The following is a 14,851-nucleotide window of genomic DNA, read 5'->3' as shown; positions in this document are numbered from 1 at the left end:
GAATATTTTACCCAAGAGGACGCCATCATCATTTAATCATACAGTAGAGCTGCATGTCCTCGGGAAAAATTACGGCTGTAGTTTCCCCTTGCTTTCAGCCGTTCGCAGTACCAGCACAGCAAGGCCGTTTTGGTTAATGTTACAAGGCCAGATCAGTCAATCATCCAGACTGTTGCCCCTGCAACTACTGAAAAGGCTGCTGCCCCTCTTCAGGAACCACATGTTTGTCTGGCCTCTCAACAGATACCCCTCCGTTGTGGTTGCACCTACGGTACGGCCATCTGTATCGCTGAGGCACACAAGCCTCCCCACCAACGGCAAGGTCCATGGTTCATGGGGGGATTTTTAGTTAGTGTACAAAAACTAAAGTGTGAATCAATATGTAATGCCCCTCACATGTAAAATGATTTAAATCTATGGACATAATTCTCTCCCAATAAAATTTTTCTTCTAGGACATCATTTATTTTATTGTGTCATAATTTTTTTTGTCTTCATCAAGTTAAAGTTATTTTGTTGATTGTTCCCAGTATTGAGGTGAACTAAGCTTTTTGGCACATCACTATAATCACTTCGTGCCAGTAGCATCGAAAAGTGTATCCCAAACCCTTCTCAGGATGCTCCTATTGACCAGCCTCTCTTATTTCACATAATATAGGCCTAAGTTTACTTAATATAGGCTTGAGGCCTCCCACCTTATATTTTAAATACCCATTTTCTTTTCTTTTTATTTGCTTTCCCAAAATATTTATTTATGTTTGCACCATACAATCTAAACTTAATTGTACATTCCAGATAAATCAACATCAAGTCCTATTTGATCACCAAGGTTATTCCAGTTAGTTTTGAACTCTCCACAAAACACCTTTGTATATTGCTCTCACCAGTTCAGCAGTAGTTGTGTGCTAAATTTACTGAGTTTTTTTTCCATACGGATTCAGCATATACAATAGATTTAAAGTTACTTTCCCCTCATAATTCTAAAGTTTCTACTTTCTACTTCAATTTTCTTTCTTTCTTCTTTTTTTTTTTAAACTGATAAATAAGATGTACTGGCAGATGATTCTGTCTTTTCTCGAACCTTTTGTTTGATTAAATTATTAACATGTTCCTCCAACATTGTGAAAGAACAGCCTGAAACATCTATCGCATTTACCCAAATGTAAACTGACCTCGAATGCAAGCTGCGTCCCAGAAATGACACTTGGGAGAAAAATAATTACCTTCCTCAAGCCTCTCTTAAAAATTAAATCAAATATGGCTCATCATTTGATGGCTGAAGTATAAAGGAATCCCAGCTCTCAGGGATTTGCAGGTAGTAGTACTTATTTGTAGTAATGCATTTGGAATTAAATTTAACATGTTGGGCACTTAAAATTACTGCTACATCACAAACACTGTCAGCAGTGAGAATTCATGATATTTAGAAAAATTTTCCGAGTGGAACTAGGGCAGCATGGGCCACTAAGACTTTTATAGACTGTGCCATGACATACGTTTGAATTGTATGTCTTTCTTCCCATAACTCATGATGTCATCCAAAGTATTTTTTCCTTTCAGTGTAATATAGTTTTCCATCCAAGAAAGTTACATTTTGGCTTGGCAGAGTATCAGGCTTGATTTAAAGGATATAAACTGAGTGAAGAGTAATCTACGGTTCAAGACACTGATTTATATCGTCTGTAGTACAGGTTGGACAGGGTACTTTATTAGATTACTTTTTTAACATTGTAAACAGTATAATTTGTTTACACAGAATTGTTTCCAGCACAAGTGATCCATACAAAATGTGAACTGTAAATATAGTCATCACTGCGGAAAATCTTTTTCCTGCAGCGTTTTCTGTGTCTGTCAGTGTTGTTTGACAAAGTTTGGGGATGGCCACCTAGAATACAGGTGGCCATAATTACGAACCACACGCAGGTAGACTGTGAGTGGTGATGTCACAGGCTTCACCGCATACCTGAATACGGTCGGAATTTATTTTTAACAGTGCAAATATTGGCAGCATTGAGAAATAGCATGATGTACATCAGCATGTGCTGGCAGCATACAAACAGAGCTGGCGCTCTCTAAGTGTAAAACTGTACTTACCATGCTAGTGAACTTCTGCAAGTTTCTTAAAAACGTGTATTTTGATGGTGTAAGTGTCGTTTAATTGTGCCTGCCTGAAACTTAAGTTTTTTTTTTTTTTTTTAAATACAGTAAATAGCAATCTATCTTTTCCTACATTGTTGATATTGCCAACTGGAGTTTCCATTGTTTTGATGGTGTGTAAGTAAAGATATTTATTGTTATTCATCATCTTGGACAGTTTCCAGCCACTGGCTGGGTCTGTCGGGAACACAAGCCTCTCCATCGTGTTCTGTCTTTCCACCATTCCCCCTCTTCCACCTTCGTCCAGTTCTCTCCTCTTCTTTTTCCTGCAGCGTTGGACAAGAATGTTAGAAGAGGACAGTGAAGGGAACAAAAAAGTACTTTACACCATGGTAAGAAATAAGAGGAAGGACAGAAGCGAGTGCCTGAGGATCATGGATAATAATGGAAGAGTTGTGGAGGAAATGCATGAGCTCAAAAAGATTTGGAAGGAGTACTTTGAAGATCTGTTGAATGCCGCCAAGCGGGTAACTAACAGCAATGGAGAGCCTAAGGCAGCAGACGATGATAATAGTGGGGAAATTGATGATCTAACTTGGAATGAAGTGGAAGAAGCCATAAAGAGGATGAAAGGGGGCAAGGCACCAGGTTGGGACGAAGTAACAGTGGATATGATACGAGCAGCAGGAGAAGTAGGAACCCAGTGGCTATACAGAGTGCTGAGGGTGGTGTGGAAGGAGAACGGAATTCCTGAGGATTGGAAGAAAGGAATTATAGTCCCGATCTTCAAGAAAGGGGATAAAAGGAGATGTGAGAACTACAGAGGAATCACCCTGCTATGCCACATTTATTGTTATTGCTATAAATATTTGAAAAACTGCTAAATTCAAATATGAACAATATTAAATTTGAATTTCCCCCATTATAAAAAATAATTAACATTCAATACTTGTATAACACTAACACAAGAGCTTCTGTGGTAGAATAGCTACCAGTACTTATGGTGGCTTCTAGCAGCATTTTTCAGAACTTCCTTAGGCTTAGCCCCTGAATGTATGCTGCAGGCACGTTTTTGAACCATGAAAATTGGGGAAAAAAAGGTCGACTTGCATTTGGGTAAATATGGTACTTCATTGAGTCCCTACTGTTCTGAAACATGTAATATCATAATAGTTCAGAAATTTGTTTTAGATCGGTATTTAATTTACCAGAATGTTGATTTACCTTCTTCATAACCAAATCAGGCTGCTTAATTATATCAGAATGTAATTCCCCTTTTAAACTTAATATCGTGGATGTCAGTTGTAACAAATTTCTGTTTAAAATTACCAAATGTGTAGCAACCAGTCACAAAATCGTGTTTTATTTATTCACTTTTGCAAATCGATTTCAACTGATTAACAGCCATCATCAGTGCTTTCAACCAGTATGTGCCCTGAGTAGTAATACTGTCTTAAGCAGAGGTCAAACATAAAGTGAGTCACTTTATGTTTGACCTCTGCTTATTGGAGCCAGATGATGTAAATGTTCTTCTTCCACTGCAGACATCACCAGAATGTCATCTATGTGAACATGACACAAGTCTTAAGTCCTTAGTGATCTCATCCATGCAATGTTGAAACATCTGTGGTGTGTTGCACGGACCAAAAGGCATCCTAGTGAACTCGAATAGACCAAAAGGTGTTGTCACTGCTGTCTTTGGGATATCTTCTATGGTAATGGGATCTGCTAATACACCTGGACTAGATCAATAGTGGAAAATATAGTCTTACCGTGAACGTTGGCAAAAAAGTCTTGTATATGTGGCACTGGGTTCTGATCCGGCATGGTCCCCGCATTGAGCTGCCAGTAATTGCCGCATGGACTGATGGATTGTGGCAGCCCAGCTTGACAGCATACTGTGGAATTCCTGCTTCACCACTCACAATTTCCCTGGCGTCAGACGTCTACACCTAATGTGAGATGGGGGGCATGGTGTGGTCAAAATGTGATGCACCATTGTGTGTTTAACCTGTGGAAGAGTAGGTGACTGCTGCATGGTTTCAGGAAATTCTTTTTAGTAATCATGAATCGTGTGGACAGCGTATCTCTTGCGACTGTATGTCCCGTCATCGGAGTGATACAACACACCTTCCCTGGAGTATGCAGGTTTGTAGTGTAATCAATCAGCTGCTTGCATTGGAGGTCAGGTATCAAATCATAAAAGGATAAGGAACTGGCTCTTATGCTTTGGCATATCTGCTACTGTGAAGTGCCACTCAAATGTACAGTGTAGTCCAAGGTTGAGCAACAATGTGACCTGACTGTGTTTTAATCTTAGAGTTGTTAGTGGCAAACAGACAGGAATCATCACAGCTCCAGCATGGTACACGAGTTACAGGTAGACAGACACTTCTGCTCCTGTGTCTGCCAGCTATTGTACTTTCGTGCTGCAGTCTGTGACAAAATGTCGACAGTCATTACCGATGTGAGTAGTTGTTGTTCTACGGTTTCCACTTCAAGTTTGCACTTGTGTGGTGGTGTACACTTTCATGCATTGTTGCCGAATTTCTTGTGGCACCAGCTCAAATTTTATGCTGATGGCGAGCAGTTAAGACTTCTTGACCACCGGAGGTGCGGTCACTAGTGTTTGTGTGTGTGTCATTTGTAATTAAGCTACTTGTATGGCAAACTCTGCTAATTGCAACTGGATTGATGCTAGTGTCACTGCAGATGTATTCTCTTGCTGTGATGTCAGTAATGACATGTTTGTTGCAGGACACAGCTCGACGATCCTGTCCGATGTTTGTGCTAGTACATTTAAATCGACCGCACACACTGTCAGAATTTTTTGAGTGTCCGGGTCTAATCGAGACAACAAAATATTGCGCAACATGTCATTGCTCACTGTGTTTCTTGCTGTGTATGCAAATGGTATAAAAGTTGTGATGGGGTTTGATCGCCAAGCTCCTCAGTCCGTAAAAGCTTCTCTAGTCACGTCGCTTCCGACTGCAACAGGTATTTTGCTAGTGCTTTCAAGTGGCTAAGTCTTCTGTTAGTGCTCCAACTCCATAGCTACACTTTGTTTCATCTGCTGATGTCTGTACGAGGATGAATTGGCTTTCAAGCTGCACAGATCACAACACTAGATTGTGTTGCCAGAATGCTGCTCACAGCTGGCTCTGTAGTGACTGGCGGATTGTCCATTTTCATACGAGAACATGTGTGGCGCTGCTGATTCGGAAGTTATGAATGTTCACATTACGATGTGATGTGGAGCACCGAAGCCGATGGGGTTATGTTGTTGTGTTATCGTCAGGGTCACCAAATGTGTGGTATCTAATACAATTGAACATTTATTTCCATGTGAAACATGTCTATATACAAGATAACTTACAAGCGTGGAAGGCATAACAATTACTGTAAAGTGCAGTGTGGAATGGTTTGTATCTCTTGACATCAAAGAATTACTAAAACGACAAATACTAGTCACATGAAAAGTTTATATACCACTGTATACTTGCATTTGTGAGGATGGAATGAGATGCTGCAATCTGACCACATGAATAGCTTCTGTCAGTTGTAACATCCCTACACAGATTCTCATATTTGTGCCCAAGCAGGTATTTCCTTTTGGGAAGTGGCTGCCATCGCTGTCCCATCTTGAAGTTGCATGTCATCTGTCTGAATGACTCACCAGATGCAAATAAAACAACAGCCTTGCACAGCCTTGCTCTTACCTATGATCCTTTGTTTTATAGCTTTCATTTGCAAGTACCACTTGTCAATAAGAAGATGTAGTAGGGATAGACATCACTCCTATGGAATGGTATATATCATCACAGTACATGCCTACCACTTTCCTTTGCCACTCCATTTAAGAGGGACTTAAAGGGATTGAAAAATCTTCTGATATCTTAAACCTCGTTTCTTGTCCAGCAGGCATGGTACCATCTTCATAATGAGGAACATGTCAAACACAGCTTGCTCTTTCCTCTGAACCTTAATATCTACTACCAAATTTTGTTTATCTATTCCTTTGGTGTTCCATGAGATACTTTGGGCATTGATCTACATCTCTCTGATGGCACCATAAAAACCTCTGTCCACATGAGATTCACTCATCATCAACATTACCTCCATTTGGACAGCTGTCACCCATACTATATGACAAAGTGCTTCACACAAAGCCTTGGAATTCATAGATGTGCCATCTGCAGTAGGAAGCAAGAGTTACTCACACGCCATTAACCGAAACAAGAGACGTACTGTAAACACGGCAAGACGCGTGACCACAGCACTGCCGTCGAGGGGTGTACAAGGCAGGGGCGTCAGAAATTAAAAAATGAAATTTGTGTTTTTTGTAATTTGGCACCTGAACATGATAAAGTGATCTGAGAACTACCTTCCGACACCTTTTTTTTGCATTACATTAAAATTTATTGTCACTGAAAAAGAGAAATATTTAAGCTTTCAGGAAAAGTTGTTTTTCGTGTTACTCTATATTTATCACGCCATATCTCCTAAACTGTGTGTCACACAGCAAAATAATTTTATAATTGCCTTCAGTACTATATGTTGATGACGTCTGCAAATTTTCTGCCCAATAGAGTCAGTAATAGTGAGGTAATATATTAAAACCTCACGTCCAATGCAGAACGTTTACCAAATCATCATCCGAAATATAGCAAGAGAAAAGTTTCAGAAAGGTTTAAATTTAATTTTGTGGTTTGTTGGAATGCGATGGGTGCAACAGTTTGTCCTTTATGAGCGATGAATTGTGCGGTTCGCAGGCGCGGCACTCAGTCTGTGTGGCCGTCTCAGTTGCAGGTGTGAGCTTGTTAGTGGGTGTCGTACAGCGGCGATTTCAGGATATCTTAAGTTCATCTGTAAAGATGCTTGAAAGACTAGTTGTTGATTATTAGAGTAAGTATATGTGTTTGTAGTCACGCTGAGCATTCACTGTTTATGTGCGCATCCAATAGCATCGCATGGTTTCTTATTTTATATATTCACTTATTTCATTAGCATAATGTACGGCTGTCCTCATTATGTCTTCCACGGATTCAGCGAGCGAGGTCGACGTGTCAGTTCTGAGTCCACCAAAGAAGCAAGCAAAGAAGAAATCATTAAGTTCTTCTGAGAAGCACATTGTGCTTAACGTGTATAAAACGGAACTGTTACATCCAGAGCTGTCATGACATTGTTTTGAAAACAGCTGCAGCTACAGGTGTTGGACGTTCTTCAGTGTATCGCGTGATAAGTGAGTACAAGGCCACACACTCTTTGCAGTCTCCCAAGAAAGGAAAATTACAACAGAAACTTTCTGAAAGTGTTGATGACTTCGATAGAAATGCGATACGAATCTTTTTTTCGTAACGAATTGCCAACAATTGACAAAGTGATTAGAGTCTTGAACGAAGATGCAGATCTGGGCAATTTTATACATTTTATAAGTTATTGAGAGAAATGAATTTCAAATATGTCTGGCATGGGCACGATAGCGTGCTAATAGACAGGGATGACATCATTTATGGAGGCGGCGTTATCTTCGAACCATTAAACGGTTGAGAGATGAAGGCAGACCCATTTACTATTTGGAAGAGATGTGGGTGAACACAGGACATACCCGAAGTTACGTCTGGGTAGATTACACTATAAATTCCTCAAAACAAGCATTTCTGTCCGGATTATCTAATCGGAAGCAAAGGCCCGTCAGGTAAAGGGAAACGTCTGATTATCACACACATTGGCAGCAAAGCAGGGTTCATTGAAGGATGTTTGTGGACTTTCAAATCAAGAAAAGTGGAGATTATCATGAGGAGATGTGCGCCGAAACTTTCGAGAAGTGGTTTCAAGATGTTCTTCCTCGGCTTCAGGAAAATGCAGTTATTGTTCTTGATAACGCGCTGTACCATTCTCAGAGAAAAGAAAAAGTTCCCAATGTGAATTCCAATAAGCACAAAATATCAGAGTGGCTAAAATCTAAAAACATTGATTTTGAAGACGGTATGTTGAAGAAAAAACTTTTAGATATAGTTAAAAATCACAGAAGAACGCACGACGAATACGCGATAGATGAAATGGCAAAGAATGCAGGGAAAACTGTTCTCAGAATTCCTCCGTATCACTGTGAATCAAACGCCATCGAGTTAGTGTGGGCCAGAATCAAAGACTATGTTGCAGCGAAAAACAAAACATACAAAATGCCGGAAGTTAAAGTACTGCTAGAAGAAGCAGTAAGAACAGTGACTGCCGAGGATTGGAACAAGTGCGTCCTCCATGTCGTAGAAAAAGTGGAAACTCAAATGTGGAAATTAGACTGCGTTGTAGAGGAGAGAGAGGAGCGGTTTGTTATAAACCTCAATGAAAACAGTTCAAGTTCGACAGAGTGAACCTTGTTTCGTCCTTTATCATTATTATTACTGATATTGATATTTAAATTAACAATTAATTGTGTTTGAATGGAGCGTTTTGTCAGAAACCTGAATGAAAATAAATCTGCTTCCACAGAATGAACTCAGTTTAACATTATTTTAACATTATTGTTAAATTTATTTCGTACATTGTTGCCCAGGTTTCTCATGGTCCACTGTGACAGCTCGTCAGCCAGCCAAACACTGGCAGCTGCAAAGCGTGCGCCAAGGATTTTCCACACCCCTGCGTATCATGTGAACACCAAATTCTTTCTCTGGAAACGAGCTCGACACTATGTTTCGTCCCAGCTCTCAGTGTATAGACTTTAAGTAAACTGATAACCTCGCAGACAAAGTCCCATTCAGTTAGCCAAGATACAATTTTCTCTTGCCATTTATTAATTTGACACAAACAAACTTGTCATCACTGCAAGCAAGCCATTAACCAATGCTTCTGTTATCATTCTGTATCACTCAGGCTGTGGAAAATGCATTGTTATCCTCCCACTGGGGCTTCAGCTACCTCTCATCATTCCTTGGGATGAGGGGTACCTAACAAAAATCGCGCAGTCATTTCCCAAATTGGTATTTCATCACTCACCCAACCTGAGCAATATCGTAGACCACCTCTGTGCCACTTCCTCTCTCTGTCCTGTATCCAATGGCTTTGGCATTCTAGGTGCAGGACCTTTCCAGTTCACACACAAACCAAGACCTAATGCAGGTAAATTACAAACATTTCTAATCAATTCAAAGATCTGCTGAGATGCACAAGTAGCCATACCATATGCTACTTAAGGTGCAATAATTGTGGAGTATTCTATGTTAAGTGATACTAGCTTTCTTTTTAAACAGGTTGAATGCTGACTAATACACTTTGCTTATCTGGAAACTCAACTAATTATTTGATAAACATGTGTGTCACACCCACAACCGTATTGACAGTATTCTCTAGTTCTGATCCTCAATTACCCCCTTTTCCATCTTGTCCTCACATCCTTTCCTTATCTCCTACATTTTTCTTCAATTCTGACATTGTACTCCCCCAACCACCACACCTCCAAGCCTCCATCTCTCTTCATATGCTCCATCTCTCCAGTTTTGTGATTGTTACCCAACCTTGGTCCCATGCTCACTGCAGTTGTAATAGATGATATCAAAGAGTCAGCATGGGAACACACAGGGTTGTTCTGCTGCAGGGCCCAATGTTCAATAATGTGCAATGAAACAGTGTGCTCCGAAACACCTGTATCTATACCAACAGTGTACTCTCTTGTCAGATCTGCCACCTATCGCTGCATATTCTGTTTTACAAAGTGTGCAAGCCTCAGACATTCGTGTTTCGTGATGGGGTGCAGATGTCCAACATGATGCCACATGCTTGTGGTTTGATTGTCCATCAACCACTTTCCACAGATGCTGACAACAGTAGAATGCGAACAACCAAACAGCTTTGCTTCTTTGGAGGTGGTTGATCCCATGCACTGGGTCATAATAAACTGCTCTCTAGCAAAGTCTCTTATGTCACTGGATTTCCACAACTATAGTTGCCAGAATGTTTTATCATTCCTCTGTGTTCCACTTATATACTTTCCTTACAGCATCATATGCCCGCAGTGCCACCAGGTGGGATCCAATTTTGTGGTGGGCAGTGGTCATAATGTTTTGGCTCACCAGTGGACTGTTTCCATTTGTCCTTATTGTCACACACCAACCAGTGCATTTGTAAATCACCTCTTGCAATGTGTTTTGTAACTTAGCCCACATCCTCCACTGCAATCACCCAGTGTCTTCCACAACAGCTTAAGCCATCTAAAATTGCTTTGTGCCAAGCATGATATATACTGCAAACAGAGCTAACTTATTGTCACATAGTCTTGTACTTGGAGCAATTATGTAAAACATGTTCTACTGCACTTTAATATTGTGAACCATGAACTTGATGTTATTGGATAATCAGAATCTCATTTATACTGAGGGTATATTTTCAGATGAAGATACTCCAACAAAAGGCCAAAAACGACCTCTTCAAAGCAGTGACAAAAAGAGTCCTGGAGTCAGTGACTCTAAACGAAGAAAATTCTCAGATATCTCGGAAACAATTTCATCCTCAGGTGATGACGCCAAGGATATAAAATCTTCATCTACTGTTGATCACAGGTTGGTAATCCATTGTACTTGCTCAGTAAAAGAGAATATAATCCATTATCATTTTGAAAAAGGTGTTCTCTACAGTGATAATGAAGAACAGCAACTGGCTTGCATGTGAAGTGTGTAAGGATGATTTAAGGCATAACCATAAAAATTACTTTATTAATAAAAGAGAGAACAAGTATTGGTAAGTCTCTCTCTCTCTCTCTCTCTCTCTCTCTCTCTTTCTTTCTTTCTTTTTTTTTCCACTCCCACACAGTTACCCTCTGCAGCTCCCTCTGATACAACTGAAGTTATTTCCTGGTGTCTTAATGCATGTCCTATCATCTTGTCCCTTCTTCTTGTCTGCTGTCAGTGTTTTACCACATGTTTCTTCCCTCACTGATTCTGCCTTGTTACTTATAAGCTTCAGTTCTCCTCTTTTCTTGTTTTCCCTATGTCCATGATTCACTATCATACAATGATGTGCTCCGAAATTACATTCTCAGAAATTTTTTCCTTCAAATTAAGGCCTGTTTTTGATAGTAGTAGACTTCTGTTGGGTAGAAATGTTCTGTTTGTCTGTGCTACTCTGATTTTTATATTCTTGTTTTGTCCATCACTTGTTGTTTTCCTTCTAAGGTAGCAGAATTCCTTGTCTTCATGTACTTTGTGGTCCTTGATTTTGATGTTAAGTTCGTTGCTAATCTCATTTCTAATACTCTCATTGCTTTTGTCTATCTTCAGTTTACTCTCAATCCATACTCTGTACTCATTAGACTGTTCATTCCATTAAACGTGTCCTGTAGGAGGAGGAGGAGGAGAGGATGCAGATGGCACAGATTGTGAAGCAGCCATTGAAATCTCGCCTGTTGTCCCCTGCTGCATGTTGCGCTACTGGGTGGTCCACCTTGTTTTTTGCAGCAGTTTGGTTGTGGCCATTCATTCTGGTTGACAGCTGGTTGGTAGTCATACCAATGTGAAACACTGTGCAGTGATTGCAGCAGAGCTGTTAAGTAACATGAGTGCTTTCACAGCGGCGTCTGATGGGGTAGAATAAGCTTGTGACAGGACTGGAGTAGGAGGTGCTGGATGGGTTGACAGGCAGGGTCTTGCATCTAGGTCTTCCACAAGTGGATGATTCCTATGGGAGGGGATTGGGGATGAGAGTGCCATAGGGATGGACTAGGATGTTGTGGAGGTTGGATGGGCGGCGGAATACCACTTTAAGAAGAGATGGGAATATCTTGGATAGGATGCCCTCATTTCAGGGCATGATGATAGATAATCAAAGTCCTGACAAAGGACGTGGTTCAGTCATTGGTAGTATTGAGTGACAAGGGGGGAGGGAGGGAGGTGGTTGGTTCTTGGGATGGATGTGATGATCAGGTGTAAGTGGGGATATAGCTTGGGAGATCTGTTTGTGAATTAGGTCTGCAGGGTGTGTGTGGGGGGGGGGGGGGGGGTGTTTCTTGTCTGTGAAGGCCGTTGTAAGGCCTTCAGCATATTGGGTGAGGGAGTTGTCGCCACTGCAGATGTGTCTGTGATGGGTGGCCAGGTGATATGGGAGGGATTTTTTGGTGTGGTAGGGGTGGCAGCTGTCAAAGTGCAGGTACTGTTGATGATTGGTGGGTTTGATATGGAGATTGATATGGGTTTGATATGGAGTTGTTGAGAATGTGGAGGAATGAGGATAAGGTGTCCTGGTCTTGGGTCCAGATTATAAACACGTCAACAACAAACCTGAACCAGACCAGGGTTTGGGCTTTTGGGAAGCTATGTATGTTTCCTGTAGGTGGCCCATGAAGAGGTTGGCATAGGAGGGTGCTGTGTGGGCATTACAGCTCCCCCTTCCCTAATACACAAACAGATCTCCTGTGCCATATCGCCTCACTCCCCTGATCCTCACAACCATCCCAAGAACCAACAACAAAAAAAGTGCCCTCCCCCCTCTCTCCCCCCTTGTCGCCCAGTACCCCCCAAGACTGGAACGACTGAATCACGTCCTTCGCCAGGGCTTTTATTATCTATTATTATGCCCTGAAATGAGGGACATCATACCCAAGATACTTCCATCCCCTCCCAAAGTGGTGTTCCACTGCCCACCCAACCTCCACAATGTCCCGGTCCATGCCTGTGCCACTCCTATCCCCAATCCCCTGCCACAGGGATCATACCCTCGTGGAAGACCCAGATGCAAGACTGCCCTATCCACCCACCCAGCACCTCTGAGCTTCAGTCCCATCACAGGCTTATCCTACCTCATCAGATGCTGGGCCACCTGTGAAAGCATCCATGTTATATACCAGCTCTGTTGCAACCACTGCACAGCATTTTACATTGGTATTACAACCAACCAATTGTCACCCAGAATGAATGGCCGCTGCCAAACTGTTTCCAAAAACAAGGTGGACCAACATGCAGTAGAGCACAACATGCGATATTTTAATGGCTGCTTCACAACCCATGCCAACTGGATCCTCCCCACCACCACCACCACCACCATCACCACCACCACCACCACCACCACCACCAGCTTTTCTGAGCTGCGCGGATGGGATCTATCCTTAAAGCACATCCTTCGCTCCCTTAACCTTCCTGGCCTAAACCTCAGGTAACTTGCTGCCCCCTCCCCCCCCCCCCCCCCCCCACACACACACCATCCCTGTCCCCGTCCCAGTACGTGTCTGCTAATTGTGTGCTGCCTTGTCATGCCCTACTCTGTGAAATCGCATGCCCAGCCATCTGCCACCTGTTCCCTTTACCTGCACCCCCAGCTAGCCCTCAGATGGCTCCACACTTTCCCATGAGCTGCTATACACTTCTCCCAACCCCCTCCCTGCCTCCCGCCTCTCTCCGTCTCTCACACCCACCCCACCCAGCACTCTTACCTCACATTAGTACACTCACTGTGGGCCAGGAAAGAGCTGGCAATTGACTGAGCACAATCTAGGGAGACAGGCTTGTGTGTGTGTGTGTGTGTGTGTGTGTGTGTTTTTTTTGTAAGGTTTTTTCTCCTACAAGCTTAAGAAAAAAAATTTCATTCCAAAAGCTAGCAAAGCAAAGCCCTGTACCTTCTGTTTTTGTACATATCAGCAGCGTAGTGCTTTTGCCTTTCAGTGAATCATCTCCTTTATTTGTAAAGAATTTGTTATTTTCAACATGAACTTTCCATACATTATTATAATTGAAGTATTTCTTCTACTAACAACTGTTCCCTGCAGTTTTCTTTTCATGTACCTATGTTTGTCTGTCCAACTTCTGTAATTGCGCTTTTTTAGATATGTCTATTCCTCTTCAACTGAACTGTCTACATGGTATTCATTATTGCAGTAGCTACAGCCTCAGTGAACTTCTTTCTGTGCGTTCTTGAATTTCCTTGATTTTATTGTCATACTCCAGGGCCACATTGAGGCTCACTATCGAGGGTACAGGCCTAATACTGTGTAAGGACTCATTTATAATCATAACATATGTAGACATAATTATTTTTCGTGGGCTCCTTCAGCTGAATGTTTCAGTGGGCAGATGAGCAAACTTTCTACCTCTTTAATCAAAGTCTCAGTGGCACCTGAAAACTCAACACTTTAGTCACTGATAAATTGAAACTAAGTGGGACTATTAGAGCTTTTATCATAATGTGAAGTCTTTTCTAACTGTGTAATTGGTCATACAAACTATATTTCACCAACTGTTTCCAAGGAAGTTGTGCAACCTTGTGGGGTGCTCAAAAGTAAAGGATCGAAACAATGCTTTGGGTATAATTAAAGTCTTTACTCAAAAGTAATCACCCAAAAGTAATCACCAGGGGCCTGAGCACAACTACTGTTTCATGAGCCAAAGGATTCCCTGTTCCCAGAATTCTTGTTGCTGTGACAGGAGCCAGTCCTCCATTGTGTCCTTCAGTTTATCCTCCAAGTTGAAGTCCTTCGCTTTGAGAGATTTTTAGCAGACCAAACACATGGAAGTCACAGGATGATATGTCCGGGCTGTAGGGCAGATCTTCAGGCTGCTCCCACTTGAACTTGGCCATTACACTTTGTGTGACCTTGGGGACTTGTGGATATGCATTACCGTGGAGCAGAATCACTCCCTACATGAGCACCAAGGCTGTGTGCTCTTGATAGATTTTGCTATGGAGTGTCTCACATTACACATCACTGTTCATGGTTTTTCCGTGCTCAAGGAATTCAAGGAGTATCAGATGTCAGATGTTGAGAAGGTGGTGAG

The 14,851-nt window shown here is 41.8% G+C and overlaps 1 protein-coding gene across 1 annotated transcript in view; it reads left to right on the top strand.

Moving 5' to 3' along the window:
• Window positions 1-14,851, top strand: part of LOC126162561 (uncharacterized) — a 113,948-nt gene that overhangs the window by 79,315 nt on the left and 19,782 nt on the right. Inside the window, exon 9 of the mRNA XM_049919150.1 lies at window positions 10,483-10,651. Coding sequence (XP_049775107.1) covers window positions 10,483-10,651 — 169 coding nt within the window. The remainder of the gene's footprint in view (window positions 1-10,482; window positions 10,652-14,851) is intronic.

Source organism: Schistocerca cancellata, chromosome 2 (assembly GCF_023864275.1).
Source record: "Schistocerca cancellata isolate TAMUIC-IGC-003103 chromosome 2, iqSchCanc2.1, whole genome shotgun sequence".
In the NCBI taxonomy this organism is placed as follows: Eukaryota; Metazoa; Arthropoda; class Insecta; order Orthoptera; family Acrididae; genus Schistocerca; species Schistocerca cancellata.
This window is presented reverse-complemented; position numbering and strand designations above follow the sequence as displayed.